The sequence below is a fragment of the Acinonyx jubatus genome, chromosome D1, assembly GCF_027475565.1.
Source record: "Acinonyx jubatus isolate Ajub_Pintada_27869175 chromosome D1, VMU_Ajub_asm_v1.0, whole genome shotgun sequence".
NCBI lineage: Eukaryota > Metazoa > Chordata > Mammalia > Carnivora > Felidae > Acinonyx > Acinonyx jubatus.
The window spans coordinates 32,836,229-32,858,724 of NC_069390.1; the positions used below are offsets into that span (position 1 = coordinate 32,836,229).

Consider the following 22,496-nt stretch of genomic DNA (forward strand, 5'->3'; position numbering starts at 1 on the left):
TACATAGCTGCCCTGATTGCTTTCGAAATGCAATAATGCATTTTTTAAAAGTTAAATTTAATTGGATGTTGCGACAAAATATAGTGATAGTAAGTGGAGAATAGAGTGATGGATTTTAATTAAAAAAAGAAAAAGAAAAAAAAAAGAACTGTGAACGTATCTTTTGACACAGAAGCCTCACCATCTTAGCACTTTGCCTTGCACGTAAGTAGCTAATGTTAAATGGGTGACACAGCATCTCCTTTTATAGGAAAATCCCTAATTAATTTTCCTTTTGGCATAGTTGCTTTCACTGACAGAGAGTTTCTCATCTCATGATGTACAGCCTGCCAAAGATAGCATCTAGATAATATGAGATGGTAATACAGTAAAACCTTGGTTTGCGAGCATAATTTGTTCTGAAAACACGCTTGTAATCCAAAGCACTTCTATATCAAAGCAAACTTCAAGAACCATTGGCTCAGTTGTGATCAGGTGATGTTGGGTGTCACGTACTACTTGTATTGCAAGACATCACTTGTTTATCAACTTAAAATTCATTAGAAATGTTTGTTCATCTTGGGGCACCTGGATGGCTCAGTCAGTTAAGTGCCCGACTTCGGCTCAGGTCATGATCTCGCGGTTCGTGAGTTCAAGCCCTGCGTCAGGCTCTGTGCTGACAGCTCAGAGCCTGGAGCCAGCTTCAGACTCTGTGTCTCCCTCTCTCTCTTTGCCCCTCCCCTGCTCACACTCTGTTTCTCTCTCTCAAAAATAAATAAACATTAAAAAAAAAAAAACAGATGTTTGCTCATCTTGCAGAACAAGTTACTTGCAGTCCAAGGTTTTACTTTTATTAAAATATATTTTCAGAGAAGTTTTTTATTTTGTAAATGAAGAATCTAGGTGCCAGTAGATAAGCATGTTCAGAACTATATGATTTCAGATTTGTAAAAAATATATACCATATGTAGAAAAAATCTATAAGGACATCCATGAAATAGGACTGTGGTTATTTCTGGCTATTAATATTGTGAATGGTTTTCTCTGTATTCAGTTTTTAAAAAATGAATGCACATGGATCACTTTTGTTATAAAAAGAAGAGTGAGAGAAGGAGAAAAAGAGATTGCTTGTCTAAAGAGACAGAATCCTTTCAGAAAAGAAGTGAACCCTTCATAAGCTTTGACTAGGATTTGGTCTTCTGTGTGTGTCAGCGCAATTGATGGGTTAGAGAGAACTTCCCTTCAAATTTGTCCCGTCAGAGGCATCTTTCAAATTTAGTTCTAGTTTTTTTGTTTTTGTTTTTGTTCACACTGCATACATCTGTGATTGGAGACCTGAAATTTTTGGCTAATTACAGAAGACCCTAGAAAAGTCATTGGGATAGTATTTATTATCAACAGGTGCTTGTGGAGTTTAAAGACACAACCATTTCCTAGAGAACAACATGAAAGAACCCAGTGTTGTGTAGAACCTGTAAGTTGTTTAGGGACTTTAAACCGCTGGGTAGTGTTCAAGATATCATCAACAATGTGGCAGTAGCAGCACACTTTTATCTAGTACAAACAGGAGGACTTATTCAAATTTAGATAACATTGGGTCAATCAGAGTATATTACAAATTAAATAATTCTGTGGCAAGAGGCCCAGACCCAGTGAGCATACAATGGCGGAGTCGAAGGTGGTACACGCTTGGCCATCAGCAAACAGGTTAGTCTTGCTTCTGGAGCATTTTACAGGGGTTTTAAAAAGGAACCTTGTTGAAACACGATGTTCCTTTTTACTCTGTAGATACTTTAGAAGTAGTGAATTTTATGAGGGAAAAAAGATGAGAGTTTAACCACTGGGGAGATTTAGCAGTTTCAATTAAACAATTGTACCCTTTAAATTTTAATTTTGAAACCAGCCACTGCTAGTGTTTGAGCATTCAGCTTCCCCCCTGCCCCCCTCCTAATGAGGTAATGTGATTTTGTATTTCTGATATCTGCGGTAAAAATTTGGGAGTATTGCATTGTGTCAGCATAATATGCCGACGTGTATTCTGTTCTAGTTGGTGTACTTGGAGAGAACTAAGTGTAAAGAAATCTGTTAGGGAACAAATATGTATAGAAAAGATACAGTCAAGCATCCCTTTAAAAGTTCTGGGTTCTGTTCACTGCTTGTCACTAAACTATGTGAAGTCATCCTAATCTTTTTGAAATTGGCTCTTGTCCTCCCTTGTCCTTCCAAAAATTTCCTATAAGAATGTAATTCCTTTTATTTCTTCTCTTTTCTTTTCTGTTTTCTTTCTCCCTCTTTCTTCTTTTCTTTTTTTTTTCTTTCTTTCTCTTTCTTCTCTCTCTCTCTCCTTCTCTTCCTTACTTTCAAGTGTTTGATTAGCACCTCAATGCCTATGTCTCAACTTTTTTTTTTTCTTTTAAAATGAAGTATTTGACCTCAAAGGGCTCTTCTAGCTTAAAACTCTTTGACCCCTGGAGTTCTGGAGTTTAAAGTCTAGTTTTATAGTGGGCAGGACTCCAGGTTCTAGGACTTCTGTACCATTTAATGTTTCTCTTGTGTAAAACTGGTTTTCTCTCTGAGGAAAAAAGGCCACCAAAGGCAGTGTGCCACTTTGCCTGCTAGCTTTCACTGCACTGGGCTCAGCCAGCCAGCTTCCAGGAGCCGCAAAAACATGGATGATAGTAAGCTGATACTTTATCACTTATTTAGCTTCTTCTACGTGACTTGACATTTTCTGATCTTCATAGCAGTCTACGAGGTCTGGTTATTACTGCCTCTTTTTTTCCCAAGTGAAGTAGCTGGGACTCAGGAGAGATGAACAGCTTGCCCATGATCACACAGCTAGTCTTGTAAGTTCGTAAGTAGATCTTGGTCTGTGTGGCTGCCAACCCGTGCACTTCCAACTATGCCAGGCCAACTCCAGTTATAGCCATCGGCTCTCTCGAAATTGCCCTCAGAGATGTTTTGAGTTGGCGGTGCTCTGACCTCGTATGATTTTTGGTTTTCTATGTTAGATTTATTTTCTTCATAGCGACCCGGGATGGCAGATCACTGGGTTTAACTTCAGAGGTTACCACTATAAGGTTGTGCTGCTCATCTGAATGTCAAACCACTGATCTTAAGGTTTATCTTTTAGCTGAACATTTTCTATACAAATTTTTTAACTTACATGTTTTGATAATTCATACGGCTTGTGAGCCTGAGATGTTGGTAAGTATGGTGTAGGGCTTCCATTTGTAAATTGTTACAGTTAACTTCTCACCCCCAGCATCCTTTCCAGCCATAAGCTCTCTTGTCGGTGTTGGTGATGTCAGGTCTGGAATCTTCTCCAAGGCTTGTCTGTAGGTTGTTTATCACCATTAGCCCTCATTATTTTAAATGAGTACCCACCCACCTTATAATCTGTAACCACATGTTTCCAGAACTTCTCTGGAGATAATATCTTGTAGGCTCCCCCTTCTGCTTTTTTTTTTCTTTCTTATTCTCAAATGTTTTGTTTAAAGCCCCGAAAATATGAGAGAAAACACCTATAAAGATGTGGAACCTCTTTGAGTGTGTGGAAATTCAGAACATTGTGGAAGCTAGTGTTGCTCCTGTGTCTAAAGCTTTGAAACAAAACTTCACCACATGTTTAAAACATATTAGTTTGTAAATATAGAGTCCTACTGATTGCATTTATAGCTCACAGCAGAACTACCTGTCATGTCTTGTTACTCTGAGGGGAAAAAATGAGAGAAGTGTATAGGTGTCTGTGTTTTAAAAAATTGGAATGCTGAGAATAGTGTGGTGTAATTTCTAATTATGTGTCTTTTTATGGTGAGGCAAGTAATCAGTTTTTCTGTTACTGTGATGTTCACCTGACTTCAGGTGTGCCAAGCTTAGGGGCAACTGCATGGAGTGCCTCCTTTCGTAAAGTAATAAATTGTGGTCGTCCTTCTTTCTCCATTTATTGGAATGGCTAAAGAACACCATAGTTGTGTGATATTTTAAGGATCACTGCTTACTCAGATTATTATTTTGCCTTTCAGTGTGACTAAACGTTTTGTTGTATTCTTAAGAATGATTTCATTGGGTAAGAGCAAATAGTTCTGCAGTGGGAGTGACTCAGTGGTTTTATAATGGGAAACTAATAGGCTTTAAATTTTGTGTTATGGTAAATTTTCCAAAAACATTCCTTTTCCACAAAATGAACCTCATATAATTTCATCAGGGAGGATGGGCCCCTCCATGAAAACTACAGGAAAAGGTAAATCATAGAAGTATATAGTTTCAGACTGGGAAGCCCCTCAGCCACTCGGTTCAGTGCTCTCATTTACAGATGAGTAAACTGAGGCCCAGGATTACACAGTGGCTATTGGCAGTGTCAGGAGTTGAACCTACTTCTTTAGAAGCACCCTATTTTGGTGCTATTTCTCCAGTAAGTTGCTTGAGTGTTTATGAAAAACAAAGAGTTTCCCTTCCCCTGCCCAAGGATAATGATCACTGACTAAATTACTATCAGGGCCTGTGTTTAAAAATAATTCTTGAGGGAGGGACACCTGGGTGGCTCAGTTGGCTGAGCATCTGACTCCTGATTTCAGCTCAGGTCATGATCCCAGGGTCATGGGATCGAGGCCCTAGTTGGGCTCTGTGCTGAGTGTGGAGTCAGCTTGGGATTCTTTCTCCCTCCTTCTGCCCCTCTCCCCTGCCTGTGTTCTCTTTCTCTCTCTCTGTCTCCATCTCAAATAATAATAATATAATAATAATTAATAATAATAATTCCTTGAAAAGTGTATTCATTTTGTTTTTCTCATAAGTTATCTTTAGTAGAATTTTAGTTACTTTCAATGATAAAATTTTGGAATGAGTGTGGAATTTTGGAATCCCTATGGACATAGGATTCATCTCTAGAGCAGTTTTATGCTCAAATTTTTATGAACTTTGGTTTCTCAATTCCTAAAGCTATTTATAATTCTTTTTTTTTTTTTTTCAAATTGTCAGGCAGAAGTTCTCTTAAGATTCACTGATGATTGTACCTAGGTCTTAGAGGCAGTATCCCTTTCCCTTTCACCCATGGTAGGATGGTGAGTTTGCTTTGTATCTTTTTTTTTTTTTTCAAACTTTTATTTATTTAAATTCTAGTTAGTTAACATATAGTATAATACTGGTTTCAGGAATAGAATTTAGTGATTCATCACTTACATACAATACCCAGTGCTCATCATAACAAGAGCCCTCCTTAGTACCCATCACCCATTTAGCCCATCCCCTGCCCACCTCCCTCCATCAACCATCATTTTGTTCTCTATCATTAAGAGTCTCTTATGGTTTGCTTTTCTTTCTCTGTCTCTTTTTCCCTTCCTATATGTTCATCTGTTTTGTTTCTTAAATTCCACATGTGAGTGAAATAATATGGTTTTTGTCTTTCTCTGACTGACTTAATTTTGCTTAGCATAATATACTCTAGCTCCATATATGTCATCATCACAAATGGTAAGATTTCATTCTTTTTGATGGCCGAGTAATATTTCATAATATACATATGCCATGATGGATTTTTGGACTCTTTCTATATTGATGATAATGCTGTTATAAACAACGGGGTGCGTGTACCCCTTTGAATCTGTAGTTTTGTATCCTTTGGCTAAATACCAAGTGGTGCAACTGCTGGGTTATAAGGTAGTTCCATCTTTAACTTTCTGAGGCACCTCCACACTGTTGTCTAGAGTGGCTTCACCAGTTTGCATGGCTTTGCTTTCTATCTTGACTACCACTGGAGAGAAGTAACAGGACTCATGTGATACTTGGGAAGGCTCAGTGTGCAGTTAAAATCATGGACTCTGGGATGTACATTTCCTGTTACACCATTTGTTGGGTAGCCTTGGGGAGTTCTGTACCTCAGGAAGCCCCAGTCTTCCCCACTGTAAAAGGAGATGTTATGTGTGGTCTTACCACAGTTTCAGTATTCTCTATACCTTAGCTGCTACTGCTATTGCTGGTTTTGTGTCTGCTGTTGCCATTATTCCTGAACCAGAAAGGTTTCCAAACTTGCCTTGGGAAGAGCTCATAATGAGGAATGTGAATTCCATTTCCAAATTCCAATGAATGGAAAAGATAGGGAGAAGAGATTCACCTACTTTGGTACCGAAGGTGTCATTTATTTGTTTGTTTGTTTGTTTATTTCTGAGACAGAGACAGAGCATGAGTGGAGGAGGGGCAGAGAGAGGGAGACAGAATCCGAAGCAGGATCCAGGCTCCGAGCTGTCCTCACAGAGCCTGACGAGGGGCTCGAGCTCCGGAACTGTGAGATCATGACCTGAGCTGAAGTCGGATGCTTAACCGACTGAGCCACCCAGGCACCCCAGGTGTCATCTCTTTTAAAAGAAAATTTCTCCTGACCAAATTAATAAAAGTCCTAGTGTTCTTATTGTTAGCTGATTTGGGTGTTTTATTATTAGCTGATTTCTCTTCTACCCTCATATATCAGTATGTCTAAACTAGTGATGAGGCAGTCACATTTGTGAGTTTTCATGGTGAGTTTTAGAAAAGAGAGGCCTGAGGGCTCAGCCAGAGACAAGAGGCAGAGGAACCTGATTTGAGGCAACTGTCCTAGTGCATGCTGGGGCTTTCCCTCTGAGACTGCCTTAACCTGTCTTTCACAATGTCCATATTAAACAGAGTGTGGAAAGAGAAAACCAACTGAGAAGGCAGTTGCCAGGGAGGAAGGAAATGGTTAATAAAGTATTTTTTAGCTGTCTGAATGTAGTTAATTGTCGAGCTGTATCATCAAGTGAGTTCTCTCCTTTCTGCTGCTTCTTTGAGGAAAAACTGTAAATGGACAGCATACCTGTCATGTAAGCACATGTCTCTAGGCTGCATCTCTTCGTAGGCTAAAAATTAAATCCCCTTACAGCTATTACCTGGAGGACTTTTATAGGTTTTGCAGAAAAAATGCCTGGAATACAGCTAGGACCTGTTTTATTGTCCCTGACAGTGACTTAAGAAGCCACCTATGCCTGCAAATCTTTTATCATGCCCTGGGGTATTCATTTGTTTATTTTTATCAGGTACAGCATTTGAATACCAGAGCACTGGGAAATCAAACTGGCCCAGTCATAGGTAGTTTGAGGCATTTTTCTTTTCTTTTTTCTTTTTTCTTTTCTCAAGGATATTTGAAGAGGGAAAGGAAAATCCAGGACCTGGGTACATTTCTAAATTATGGGACATCATTTATAATAAAAGATTTAACTTTGTATTTGGAAGCCAAATTAGGATTGTCCCTATGTCTGTCTTGTGTGCTCATTTTTCTTCTTTACAGAATGTCAGCAGCTAATTATTCTTCTGAGTTGAGTTCTTTAAGTCTAGTATCACTTAGTTAAAATTTTTCTTAATTTTATGTTTTCCAGGGATATCAGTATGAACAACATTACTCAATTACCAGAAGATGCATTTAAGAACTTTCCTTTTCTAGAGGAGCTGTAAGTAATATTTTGAGAAATATGTTTTATTTGTGTTTTTGTTTCCCCATTCTCTTTGGAAGCTCTTACAAAAGAGATAGTCTAATGTTTCTTAGGGAACATTCAGATTAGCTCAGTTTCAGTGAGCTTTGTGTGCAGAGGAAATCATGTTGTTTTCGGGGAAACAAACTTGATTTTTTTAAGCAGTGTAATTGCTGAAGTTATTTTTGAAAGCCAGAACTAAAAATGTTACTTTCATAGGAGTTTTTTGCTGCAATTATTATAACCATGAATGCTACAGTGACACAAGTTAATTACAGTGTTATCCTGAGATAACAAGGCTGGGGTAATTACCATTGTTGCCAGAGGAGTTGCTGTATGGGTAACACAACCATAAAAAATAATACAAGGTGTTTTAGGGTCATGATGCAGGAGACAATATTGTTGGGAGCGAGCAGAACTGAGTGTGGGTCCCCTTGGACATTTGCACATGACCTTTGGGGATTGGTTGAAGGCATGGAACATCATCCCAGTCGCTTAGAACACCTTTAAGAATGTTTCTGGACTTGTCAGCTGCAGCTCACGTTTCCAGTTTAACAGTTGACATTGTGGAAAATTTCTTTCCATCTGTTTTAACCTCCATTTCGTTATTTCGTTTTGCTTTTCAGACTTTTTTTTTTAAGTTTATGATAAAAATAGGCACTACTACATTTTAAAGTAATTGGAAACTATATAATAGGAATCCAGGTGAAAAATAAAATCAGATCTGAATCAGTTAAATATAGGTTTTTAATGGCCAGGCTAATGGATTATGTAATACATGTAGGTAAGAAGGGGACAGCTTGATACTAAGAACATCAAAGAGATACAGCCCTGAAGGAATCTAAATTCATATTACAGATTGTATCCTACAGCCCAGCTGTTGAGTGTTAGATCCAAGTCTGCGAATGTCTCCTATCTTAGCTCAGCCTCTCCCCCAACATGGGGAAAAGGAATCAAGTATAAGCCATGCAGGTTATGTGTGCTCCCTTGCTTCTGACAAAAGCATTGAAATAGCAGATAAGGATTTAATAAAGTTTTGGAGAAATTGTTCTTCCCACACTACTTAGCTGAACACAGTGTTCCCACAGCAAAAACTGAACAGAGATCATTTGCCACTTCTAAGCTTGTGAACTGGGTCAAGTTATTTAACCTCCCTCTGCTCAGTTTCTTTGTCTATAAGGTACAGATAGCAACAGTCCTCCCTCTGGTGAAGACAGAATGAATTAATAGATGTTGAATGCTTAGGACAGTGCATGAAACAGAGCAAGTGTTGTGTAAATAATAGCGAGTATTTATTTTACCATTTTAAAGTGCATACAGAAAAAAGCAGTGGAATGTATAATACTAAATGTTATCTTTGGGGAAAAGAATTAAGTGTGAACATTAATTATTTTGTAACGTTATTCATTTATTTTATTGAGATATAGTTGACCAGTAACATACTAGTTTCAGGTATACAATGTAATGATTTAATATTTGTATATATTATGAAATGATCACCACAATAAGTCTAGTTAACATTCACCATTAGTTACACATTTTTTCTTGTGATGAGAACTTTTTTAAGATTTACTCAGCAACTTTCAAATACACAATACAGTCTTATTAACTATATTCAGTGTGCTGTACCTTAAATCTCCATGACTTATTTATTTTATAACTAGAAGTTGGTACTTTTTTTTAATAACTTGGTGAGAATATTGAAGTTTATTTTTTTAAATGTTTTTATTTATTTTTGAGAAAGACAGAGCATGAGTGAGGGAGGGGCAGAGAGAGAGGGAGACATGGGACAGTCTGAAGCAGGCTCCAGGCCCTGAGCTGTCAGCACAGAGTCCAATGTGGGGCTCGAACCCACGAACCGTGAGATCATGACCTGAGCCGAAGTCAGACACTTAACCGACTGAGCCACTCAGACTTCCCTGGAAGTTGGTACTTTTTGACCCTCTTCACCCATTTTGCCTACCCAACTCCCTAATTATTCATTTTTTAATTAAAATTTTAAATTAAAAAGGAGTGAACTGTGTATTTGAAGCCCCCACCTCCTTGCTCAAGGTTTTAAAAGATGCTTCGCTTATTTGTTCTCATTTGTTATTGATGTATTTATAAATATATATGTATATATTACATAAATATATTTATAAAGTTTTAGACTTTAGGATTAGTCTCCCTTTACAGGAGTAATTATGCAATGAAAGGACATTTGCAGGTGGTTGTCCATCCATTTTATAATCACTGCGTGATGTGTGATGCACCAGATAGAAATGGACAAGTTCTCTTTGCTCTGGGTGGGGCGATTGGGTACCAACCATCTTTGTTGATGCCTCAGATGGCCAATTCCACTCTGAGGGATTTTGTAATGAGGGCCTGGATATGGAATCAAACCTGCTTAGTCTCTGCTTTGTGAAGTTCACATCTTGGATTTCTTAAAATCTCACATGTCAAGCTCATGAATTCTATCAGTTGAGACTTTTCATTGGAACCAAATTGAATTTGAATGCTAGTTCTTTGCAGGTAGGTCACGTTCTCTCCATATTCTGCTTTGGCAAGTGATGGAGCCCATCAAATCAAGCCAGCACATCTCCAAATACTGCATGGGATTTCAAAAATGAATTCAGTTAGGAAAGCTGATGGTTATTTTTAAAGAATACTGCAATATAGTCTTTAATACTCTGGGAATAACTTCAGGCACTTAAAGGAATTATTTTCCATGTTAATAAAACCATGGTAAAAAGCCCATTTCTTTCCTTATAAAACACTGTAGTTGATTTTGACATTCCAAAATGATGCTGCCACGACTATTGTAATATTTCATAAACAGTGTAACCATTTATTCAGAAGTCATCTGGAAGTCATTTAAACGTGATTGTGAAGCTGAAGTGCCCTGAGTAGAAATGAATGATTTACTGAAGTTTCTTTTTTTTTTTTTTCCATTATAGTTAATGAGGTACACTTTACAAGATGTGACCGGGTTGGCTAAATTTTATATGATAATCCAGAATGCTTGGAGTGTTGGGTGGAATCACTTCCCAACAATACAGAAAAAGTGTTTATAGATACTTAAACATTTAATTATTCTTCCAATAAACCCTGAATCCTGCCCTGTGCCAGGTTCTCTGGTAGGTACCGGGGGTACAGAGACAAGGAAGTACGGTCTTTGTCCTTGAGTTGACAGTCTGTCTATAGCTGTGTTGCCCAAAACCATAGCCATAGGCCGTAGGTGACTATTTAGATTTAAAATAATTAAAATTGAATTTAAAAAATCCAGTTCCTTAGTTAAACTAACCATCGTTCAAGTACTCAGTAGCCACTTGTGGCTAGTGACTATTGTATTCGACAGCACAGATACTAGAACGTTCCTAACGCTGCAGAAAATTCAACTGTACAACATTCGTCTAGGGGAAGGTATAGGACTACCACTTGGTACGGTGTGATGAAGGCTTTTAACGGAATATGTGCAAGGTCAGTGAAAGTCTAAAGTATTGTATTCACTTGAGACTGTAGGATTTGGGGAAGGCTTCTAGAATAGCTTAAGCAGAGTTTTGAAGGACACCTAGGAATTATCAGATGGGGATGAGGATGGGTAGTAAGACTGCTCCAGAAAGAACCTGATAGCAGGTGCAAAGACACAGAAGTAGACATTTCAGACATTTCAGAAATGTTAAAACACAGTTATTCCTATTGAAACTTAGAGAAATTTGAAATACTGAAAGATGGAGAAGTGTCACGATATGAGGCCAGATCATAAAGTGATGTCTTAAGCTGAGTTTAGACTTAATCCTGAAGGAACTGAATTGGATATGAGAGTGAGCAGTAGGGAGGAGACTAGGATTTTTGCCCTGAATGACTGGATGCCATTCACTGATGTCCCCCCCACACTCCGGTCTCTGAGCATACAAAAACATATTCAATTCAATACCTACAATATCTGAAACCTTGGGACTGTCTCTTGATTTTTGTGCCTTAGTTTCCCTACTCTTTAACATGGAACTCCTCACAGTAGCATTGTAAAGGGAAAATGGGGTAATTTATGTAAAGGTGCTTTGTGACCGCAAAGTGCTACGTCCACAGGAGTAAGATAAATTTCACTAATCCTTGTACACATTTGCAGTCTTTGTTTTCCTGATTTTCTTGACTTTAGGGAGAGGTTATTTTGCTTGTGGATGGAAGTTGGAATGGGTCAATATAGATTTTTGTTAGCAATGCCAAAGGAAAGCCAGAATTCTTAGAAAATATTCATTTAGCATCCACAGAATCTAGTCCAATGTGATGCTGGCACAACTATTTCTGACTTTCCTTGAGACCTACAGAGCATTGGTAGGCATCTGGGGAATGTCTGAAATGTGGAGCTGTGAAAATGATTTAATTAGAATCAACAGAAGGAGTATCCAACTGCTTTTCCATAGGCTACCATGGATGTTACTTTGAGTTTAGATGTTGCAATAGCAGTAGAAACCATTGCCAGCTTTGGCACTTGTACAGTTTATTGTTTAATGCATACTAGAAGATGAGGATAATTCCATTGGTTTCAAAATATACTTTGGCTTTAGAAGACTCACAGTGCTAAAATAAAACTTAGGTCTCTGTGTCCTAATTCAAGCCCGCTCATCATTTTTTTCATCTTTAGGGCAATTAATTCTAAATTAAGGCATTACTTTATAAAAGAGGACTAGTGAATGATTCGAACAGGGAGATTTCAAATCAGATACAAACAGAGTGGATCAAAACTAAATAGTTTTAAATAGTTTAATTTGGCCAGTACTTACATATAGAACATATTTATATATATACACACACATACATAACATTTCAGACTTACAAAATATTGCAAGCATAAAGAATTTTCACACATACCATTACTCAGATTCTCCAAATGTTAACATTTTCTCTCCATACACACACACATACACACACACACACTATGAAACCTAAAATATATGTACATTTTTTCCTGAACCATTTGAGAGTAAGTTGCGGTTATAATTCCTCTTTACCACTAAATATTGCATCGTTATTCCAAAAAAACTCAAAGAATCCATTTAAGTAACTGCAGTACGGTGTCCAAACTCAGAAAAATAGTGTCGGTACGTATTATCATCTGATCTGTAATTTTCATTCACATTTAATGGCTGTCCCATAGATAATTCTTATAGAAGAAGAAAAATAAAATTCTGGTCCAGCATACAATCTGGAGCCACCAGTAGGACCTTGCTATGTCTTGATAATTTATTTTGTTTCGAAAACTATTCCCACCCCCCATGCCCCAGAAAAAGTAAAATAGTTTCTCAGTTGCTCTGGTGATGTGTGATAGTTAAAAATACTCCATTCTTGGGAGCATTCTCTTGTTCCACTTTATAGTGCTCTGTTGGGATGATTTGTGAGCAAAGACCACTGCCCTTACTGTTGAGAAGTACACAGTGAGCTCACAAAGGGGCACTGCTTGTCTGGTTCATGTTAGTTCCTGTGTGTCATTTGGGGAGCTCTCAGATTAGGAAGTAAGGGTGTAAAAAGATAAATGGGAGCAGAGTTTATACCAATTTTACCTGCTATGTATTGGATAGCCACCCCCGCCCCCAGAACAGACATTGTTTTGTTTTAATTCATATAACATTGAGCTATATTCAGTCCCACCTTGCTGATGAGGAAGCTGAGGTTTTCTGCAGAGTGACTGAGTAACTTGCCCAAGGTTACATAGCATATTAGTAATAGACCTGGTTTTAATCCCAGTCTATGGTCCTGTAGATGTGGAGAGGATGGGGAAAGACAGTTTACTGATTCAACGAACTTTTGTTAGGTAAAGCACTGTGTTCAGTGTTGGATTAAATGGGATCTTTACTTTCAAGAGGGATGGATGGTGTAAGAGTTTTGGGAGTTCAGAGGCTAAAGGAATCTCTACTTATTAAGAAAGATTAGGGAAGACCTCACCAAGAGTTGGTATTTCTAGAGAGTCCTGAGGGATGATGGTAGGTTAATTCATGAGGAGATGTGGAAGAAGGAGTGTACGAAAAGATCTAGAGCCTGGTGTCTTTAGAAAAGATATAACGGCTGGTGGTAGGAATAGTGTGGTGTCTGGTTGGGTTGTAGTGTTGAGTTCCTGAAAGGAAGTTATGGGAAAGAAACCTGGGAAGGAGTCTGAGGCCAGACTTTCAGCTCCAGTCCTGTGCCTCTTTCCTGGCAGACTAACAAGGAATTTCAACTTTTGAGTGACTGTTGAAGTGTTTCGAGCTAAGAAATAACTTGACCGAATAGGACCTTCAGTAAAGGTAATTCCATAGCAGACAGTAGGATATTTGGGATTGAGAAATTGCAGGGAGACACTTGAAGCAACACATGTTGCTACCGGCAACAGTCCAGCTACGAATCATGGGAATTTGAACTAGGGCAGATGAGAGGCAATGAGAGAGAGGAGGGGATATCTGCAAAAGATGGAAATAGAATCAGGAAGACGTATCAGCTGGCATGATGAAGGTGATGTCCATAACACTTTCATTTAGGATTACCAGGAGTCTGGTGTGTTTTGATAAAAATACAGACATACAGACAATACAGAAAGAGAAATTGTTTTGGAAGAGAAGCTATTATTCTTCAATATACATATGGAATTTTGATGGGATACGGGTAGGGGCCTCTGGAAATATAGGTGTGAAGCCCAGAAGAGAGATTCGTGGGTATAGATTATAGAATTAGAGTATTATGGGTATATATTTGGGAGTCTTTTATTTTAAGGTGATTACTGGAAACATGAGATTGAAAGAGCTTGCCAAGAGAGAGAGGGTAAAAGAAAAGGGAAGGAAGCCAAAGACAACTCCTTGGGAAACACTTGAATCCGGGTGTGGGAAGAAGACCAAGTGCCAGAGGAGCAGGAGAACTAGGGCAGAACTGTGCCCCAGGAGCTGTGGGAGGAGAGATTTTTCACAAGAAATGAGGGATCAACATTGACAGGCTGGAGAAAGGTGCCTGTGGCCAGATAGGGACAAAAGCCTTGAATCTAAGTTTTTTTAAAGAATCATTTCAGTAGGGTTACTTTGGGGTAAAGACGTGCATCATGAGGCAGACATTCGGGGACTGCTAGTAGGTGGTTTCTGGTTTGGGGAGAGTAGTGAAAGCTTGGAATATGTGCTGTATTTGACAGGAGTCCCCAGAGCTTAAGAGATAGAAACCCAGCTGAGACACAATAGAGGATTTATTGTTTCATGTAGAACTAGAAAGTCCAGAGGTGGAGTTGGCTTCAGACGGTACCCGATCTCAAGGTTTTAAAGCTATGAGAGTTTTCTCATGCTCTCCATTTCTTAGCTTTGATTGTCTCTAATTTCATGTTTTGGCTTCATTCTTTCCTGTTGGAAATAGCTGGTCTCCATATGGTGCGAAATCAAATCTTTGGTAGCTCTAAGCACCTCTTTGCATCTTGAGATCCAAAATGGGTATCTAAAGGCTTCCTCGCAGCTTCCAGCAGAAAATTCCAAGGAGGACTCTGGTTGGCCAGACTTAACCTCACGTGCCTGTCCTTGAACCAGTTGTCATTCTGTTTGGAATGGCATGGTCCAATCTGGGTCATGGATTCATCCCCACCCACTGGGATTACTTGAGGTAGAGAATCCTCTCAAAGGAAGCAGAAGGGGGAAGGAAGACTAGTTATCTCAGCCCACTAGAATCTAATAACTAGACACATTGTAGGAAATGTTTAATTGGGTCCATCTGAAATGAACAAAGAATTGACGAAGAATATAGAAAAGTCTCAGTTAAAGCCTAGGTAATATTAATGTATAGTGGAACCAATGGGCCCTGTAACTTTGCCCTGTAGTGATTAGCAGCTTAGAAGTGGAGGTGATGAAACATGGGGTGAACTCAAATTTGGGGGTTAAGTCAGGATTTCATAGGGGACTAGGGGAAATCAAGCAGGAGAATCAAGCAGGTCATTGTTAAAAGGTTTGACTTAGGATTCAGAAAGCATAGAGAGGCAACTGAAACCACAGTTTGTTGGTTCATTTATTTATTTCATTTATTTATTTTAATCAAAGCTAATTATTCTTCGAAAATAATAGTGACTATAAGTAAGTGAACACGTATTTGATTTTCTACTAGCATAATTTAATTTTCCAGCAAGGAAATAGGCTAAGTTATTTCTTCCATGTATTGTCCACTCTTCGTCAAACCTTGCTTGTTTCATATATTATTATATGCTTTAGTACAACCTTTAATTCATAATTTGTTTATTGTTTTTCCCTAATAGGTATTTTACTACTTCTTAATTTAGACTATAGGTTTGAAATTGTTTTTTTCAATGTTTCTTTTTCAGAGAGAGAAAATGAGAGCATGAGACTGAGTGGGGTAGGGGCAGAGAGGGAATCCAAGCAGGCTCTGTGCTGTCAGCACAGTAGGCTCTGCTGACAGCACAGAGCCTGATGTGGGGCTTGAGCCCACACACCGTGAGATCATGACCTGAGTCAAAATCAAGAGTCAGGTGCTTAACCGACTGGGCCATCCAGGCACCCCCTGGCCTATACGTTTATAACAAAGAAGATAATGTTGGAGGTGCTGGAAAGTCTATGTCACAGACACACTTAGCTTTTTAAGAAAATGATCATAAAATTAATGGTTACTCGATTTTTTAAAATCTGAATGCATAGAAAGATAAGGGAGGAAAAAGTAAACACCCATTATCTCAAACACAAATGGCTTAAACACATAAGGCGCCTGCGCGCGTGCGCGCGCGCGCACACACACACACACACACACACACACACACACACACACACAAACTATGGAACTATTATGGTGCATCACAGAGTCAACAGGGACGTAGGCCCTGATATTCTGCACTTCTCATTGTATAGCTACCACGTCAAGATCACAAAACAGCTGTCTACTTAAGCTGTAGCTATCATGACCCAGTTCTCAGCAACAGGAAAGATGAAGGAGGAAAGAAAGAGGGGGATATCTCCCAAAAGTCAGCTTCAAGAAGCCATCTTAAACCCTCCATACAATACTTCTGCTCACATCTCATTGGTTAGAACTTAGTCACATGGGCACACCTAAGAATAAGATGCTGGAAAGTATGGCTTTTGAACTGAGCATATTGTCTGAACCAAAATCAGAATTCTATTACTAGGTAAGAAAGGAAGAGTGGTTATTGGTTAGGCAATTAGTTAAAGTCCTTTGGCTACAAGAAACAAATTCAATTCAATGTAGCTTCAACAGTAAGTAAATGTGTTATATAATAAGAAGACCTCCAGGGGCTCTTGGGTGGCTCAGTCGGTTAAGCGTCCGACTTCGGCTTGGGTCACGATTTCACGGTTTGTGAGTTTGAGCCCCATGTTGGGCTCTGTGCTGACAGCTCAGAGCCTAGAGCCTGCTTTGGATTCTGTGTCTCCTCCTCTCTCTGCCCCTCCCATGCTCATGCTCTGTTTCTCCCTGTCTGTCAATAATAAATAAATGTTAAAAAAAAAAATTTAAAAAAAAAAAAAAAAAAAAAGAAGATGACCTCCATAACAGGATGGTAGAACTCTTCTAGGGATAGTTGATGGAGTTAAGTCACATCCTCAAGAACCCAGATTCTTTCTGTCTTCCTAGTCTGTTCCTTCAGTAAGGGCAGCACCATAGTTGCAGTCGCTTCACTTGGTATGGTTAGACATTATGGCATCCAGAAAGAGAAGAGAGTCACTCCTTCCATTGCATCCCCATTTAGGAAGAATGCTACCTTTCCCAGAAAGCCCAGCAGACTTCCTATAACCAGAGCTGGGGTCACAGATCCAGCCCTGAGCCAGTCACGGGAATGGGATCAGCATGACTGGTTAAAACCAATCAATAATTTACTCATGGAGCAGCGTCACGTGAAGGAGGTGGTGTTGGAACAATCCCAGGCTCAGCCAGGAAGGCATGAATGAGTATTCGACAGGTGCGGTTCCTCCCTCTCCTCTTCACATCTCACCCAGTTCATAGGGTCCATTTCCATCCCTTTCTGCCATAGGAAGCTTTCCTTGGTCTTTCTTTTTTCCAAGTTCCTCTTTAACTCTCTTTGCGCCTCACCACGTCATGCTGGATTGAGTGCCCTGTTATTTTGTGCTCAAGGTGTGTCAGTGTGTACTTCTCTCTTCAACCCCTGTGACTTTTCTCTAAGGGCAGGGCCTGCCATGATACACTTCTCCTATATGACCTGGTAAAGGTAGCCACGTTTTTGAACTAGAAATTGAGGTAGGGGTTAAGATAAAGGATTTCTTCTTCTTTTGAACTTCTTGATGTCAGAAACCTTATCAGACTATATGAAAACTAAATTTGAGGTTTTGTGTTTAATGAATTATCCTTGTTTAAAAGAAATGAAATGAGAAGTGTCTTGGGAAAGCTCATTACTTACTTTGCCAAACCTACGGTGATTGGACTGTAGTAAAAGGTCAATATTTATTGGTAGATGCTGCTGTAAAACTTTTTAAAAGTTGTAACATATTTCCTCACATGGGTAGATATTGCGTGTTTACTGCCAGAGGTTGTCAGGATAACTTTGCTCAGGAAATGTAACCATTGCCAGCGTTTTATTGATTTACCTATAATATATGTAGGTATACTCAAATAGATATATGAAATAACTTTCCCCTTTTCTGTGAAGGAAGTCTACTTTAAAAACCTTGGGAGTTTCTCTAATAAGGGTTCTTAATACATGTATGTTCTTAAAACATATTCAGTTTTTAATGCACTTACATAAAAGTTATATGAACATGTAGGTGGAGAAATAGGGTAAGCAAAACACTGTTAGCTGACTCAGGACTCGCTGATACATGGTATCAGGTGAGGTTTATTTAACCTTGATGGGAAGAATGTCCAAGGGGAGCTATTTAGTTGTCAGCCCTGTCTATTTACTAAGAAAATAACTGCATCCTTTGGTTCTCCTAAAGTCATTCACAGAAACTAACAAAAAGCAACATTGTTCTGTTTCTGGAATGTACATTATTTTCCTTTATTTACATTGTTTTATTTCTAGGATTCACATTATTTAGCTGTGCTATAGGGCCTTGGGCAAGACACGAAGGAAACAGAGGCACTTTGTTTTATTTTTTTTTATTTTTATTTTTTTTAACGTTTATTTATTTTTGAGACAGAGAGAGAGCATGAATAGGGGAGGGTCAGAGAGAGGGAGACACAGAATCTGAAACAGGCTCCAGGCTCTGAGCTGTCAGCACTCAGAGCCCGACGCCGGGCTCAAATTCACGGACCACGAGATCATGACCTGAGCCGAAGTCAGCCGCTTAACCGACTGAGCCACCCAGGAGCCCCAGCACTTTGTTTTAAAGACAACAGTAGGGGATGGTGTTAACAAGGGCCAATATGGTAGAGTAATGGAAGGAAGAGGGCTACAGTAATGTTCCTTTTGTCACTGTGTGGTGATACTAAATATCCATACCTGGAAACTGATGTACCTCCTGAGGTCCTCACTTTTCACAGGACACTGCAGAGTTCCCAGCACATAGTAGGGCTTTAACACATAAATAAATACATGGTTAAGAGCTTTTACCAGAGGTATGCATTATAATGGTTTTTGCTTTTACTTGAAAATGGTAACCAACATTTTAGAACCTGCTGATTTCAAATTATATTTCATAAGAGAATGTCACTTAACCTCCCGTTAGATGCTTCCCTGGGCCATACTTGTCCAGCTCATTTTCTTTTAAGGTTTGTTTGTTGGTTTGTTTAAAGCACATGAACAGGGGAGGGGCAGAGAGAGAGAGGGAGAGAGAGAATCTCAAACAGGCTCCATGCTGTCAGCATAAAGCCTGACCTGGGGCTCGAACCCATGAACCATAAGATCATGACCTAAGCCAAAAATCAAGAGTCAGACACTTCATCTACTGAGCCACCCCGGCGCCACTTGGCCCAGCTCCGTTTTGAGCTAGAAATGCCTCCTCTGGAGGTAGTGTCACGGGCTGGTGGTTGTGTCTGTCATACTTTGCGTGTAGTGTAATGCAGTGCTGATCCACCCACTTGAGAGAATTTAATGGCATTGAGGGAGAGGCAGCCTGGATGGATTTGGGTACAGTGTGTGGTAGTTCATGTGTGTGGCTTCGGATGGAGACCTGTTGGGTGGGAACATGCAGGTATGGGACGAAGTTATGAGGGGCGAGAGAAGATGTTGGTGTGGGGGTAGGTGAATATCGCTGAGAAGGGGAGAGTGGTGCTCAAAGGACCTTTTTGTGGGAACTGGACAGGAGTGTAATGCCGGGCCATCTGGTAGCCACCTCTGCAAAAAGAAGGGAGGCATATGATTGTGCCACCCCATCCTGCCTCGTCCTCCACTCCCCAACTTCCCCATCGTGTGGTACAGAAATTGGCGTGAGTAAAGCTGTCTGTTGTTTGTGTGCAAGCGTGCTTCCCACCCGGGCCTTAATGCTGCAGTTGCTTTGACTCCTGCTTTCTCCACCCCAGACTCCTCACAACAGCTGCTGGAAGCTACTGAGCCCTCATCAGCCCTCCTCCCGGCTCCGTACGTATGTGTAGTCATCAGCGTGTATATTGTAGTCCTTAGTCCACTGGTCCTTGGCCAGAATTCCAGCCAAATGGCTACAGTAAAATTTCTGTAATAGGCTGGAAGAAGCCTAAATCCAGGCATTTCTTAAGAGAAATAGCACCAACTGGTTTATTATCTTTTTCACACTTGCCTCTCTTCTTTCTTTAAGTTGCCTCCCAAATGAAGAAACCTGTCTTAATCAGCACATTTCATGAAAGTGTGAACCCTCCGGCACAAATTACCTACTGAAATGTGGCCTCCTTGTTCATACACACCATTGACCGGTGCCCATTTCACCAGTGCTGTTCCTGCTTCCCTCGCTGGGATGGGTGGCAGGTAGAAAATATCGTGTAGCACATGGATTAAGAAGAGAGGATATAATTGAAAACTCTGGCTTCCCCTGGAAAGAGGCCCTCATGTGAATCCATGGACCTTATGAATAATAAATGCCCACAAAACAGATTCATAAAGACACTACACACTGAGCTGCTTGTATCCTGTTTCCTGGAATGGTTCCAAATCCAGTGGGAGAGCGGAAGTCTCATGGCTTGCCCTTTCCCTCTCCTCCACCCTTTCTCTGTCTCTCCCCTCCCTGTCTTTGCTTTGCTTCTCAGACTGTTGTAACAAGCAGCATAAATAGGAGTTGCCTTGAGGTAGACTGTGTCCCCATTTGAAGTCCTGCTAGACTTGTTTTAATTTTGTGTGATCATGTGCACAACCCAGAGTGCATGGAGATAATACTGTTGACCAGTGGACAGGTGTTCCCATGTTTAAGGTCTGCCCTCCCCTTCCCTAAGAAAATGTACTCCCAGAATATGTTAAGAAAGAACATTGTTGCCATGGCACTTTAAGATCTTGCCAAGTAGTTATTTCTTGTCTGGGAGAGTGAAGGGCAGTAGGGGAGCAGAAATTAAACAAGAGAAAACATGCCGAAAAGTAAAGATAAACAGTAAGCTTTCCCCGCTCTTTAAGGAGCAATTGAATCCAGAGCCCTACTGGGGCTTAGCTGAGGCATTACGGCAAATACCCAGTGTCTGCTACACATAGGGTCCCGTGTGAGAGAATACAAAAGGAATATGATTTGGTCCCTGCCCATAAGGGACATATAATACAACTGTAGGAGATGTAACAAGTTCATAGTAACTAGAGGCAAAATAAGATGTGCCCAATGAGAGCTTTGTTTAAGTACCGGTGTAATCAAAGGAAGCTGATATCATGATGGTTTCATATTTGTGGTAGTATCCAACTTGGACAGTGATGATGAGTAATGTTTCACTTGGCAGAAGCTGGAGTCAGGGTATTTCAGGCAAAGGAAGTGTCATGAGCAAAGAGTCGGAGGTGGAGAAGCATGGTGTGCTAAATTATAGGACACGGGGAACATTGGGGAATAAGGTAAGAAAGGAAGAGAGGATCCAGAATGAAGTTCCAGCTAAGTCAGCAGGGAAAAAAGCCTTTTGGAAAATGCTCAGAGTTGAGCTTTTTTAAGATTTAGCTCTCACAGTATTATAATTAAGTGGTTGACGAGGAGTCTTGTAGAGGTTCATGGCGGTAATCCAGTGGAAGGTGGGGGGGAATTAAGGGCTTAGACTCAGGTGACAGCAGGAAGAATACAAGAGTGGATAGGTTGAAACCTTGCAGTGAGGCTTTCTGGTCTTTGGAGACAGGAGCTAGAGGTGCAGAAGGGAAGGAACTGATGCCTGGGACCCTGTACCCTTAGCATGCAGAAAATTGTACCATGTTCACCATTCTGTTCACCCTAATGATTTTCCCCCTTAGGTCTTCACAGCCATCAGAAGAATAGTGTAAAAAAAAAATTACATATTTTGTATATACACACACATACATATATATACATATCCTCATTTACCACATTAAATTAATTTTAATTGGCTTTGCTATTGCTAAATAATAAATTTAGCAAATTAAAAAGGTTTTCTGGAGCCGGACAGCAGGTCCTCAGGAAGTGAGGCGTTGAGGAAACTGTTGGGTTTGGTACAGACAAACCCAGGTGTAGAATAGGGAAGGAACTGGTCTTGGCTAGTTGAGGGCCATCAGTGACTCTTCAAGACCAGCCACCTCTTTTTCCTTGAGAGTTGCATTAAAGGAAGCACAACCAAGAATACTATCTATCCTAAATAAAGTCTCAGTGAGTTTCGGGTCTGTCCATACCCTGGGGCACTCAGGGATCCATCCTTCCCCTCCTTTCCCACTGGTCATCTTTAGCTATGGGAAGGATGACACTGTTGGTCTGTTGGAAATTCATCCGCAGTCACAGTTCTGAGCTCCTAAAGCCGCAGTCCCTGCTTGTGAGCTCCAGTCTACTGGGGGAGAGCTGTTGATACTCAGAACAAGGCTATTGCCCAAGTCCGCCCTGTTCCACCTCTCTGGGAATTATTTCCCAACCTTTTGGTGACACACCAGAGGCATTGACATGACTAAGCACTGGGGCCAGCCAGGCAAGAACTGGAATGTTGGCTCCTCCACTTCCCATCTGTGTGACTTATGCCCAGTCACCTAACCTCTCAGGGACTCGGAGAAGCAAGGCCATAGTA

General features: G+C 40.1%; 1 protein-coding gene across 4 annotated transcripts in view; it reads left to right on the top strand.

Annotated features, from left to right (window-relative positions):
• The window catches only part of LGR4 (leucine rich repeat containing G protein-coupled receptor 4), a 101,950-nt gene that overhangs the window by 47,514 nt on the left and 31,940 nt on the right, over positions 1–22,496 (top strand). For 2 of the 4 annotated variants that reach the window (XM_027072961.2, XM_053203361.1), the window contains exon 2: positions 7,362–7,433. The exons of 1 other annotated variant lie outside the window; for it this stretch is intronic. In XM_027072961.2, the coding sequence (XP_026928762.1) occupies positions 7,362–7,433 (72 nt within the window). Of the gene's footprint in view, positions 1–812; positions 1,687–7,361; positions 7,434–22,496 lie in introns of those variants that run through there. One more of the 4 variants, XM_053203360.1, reaches the window with a different exon arrangement.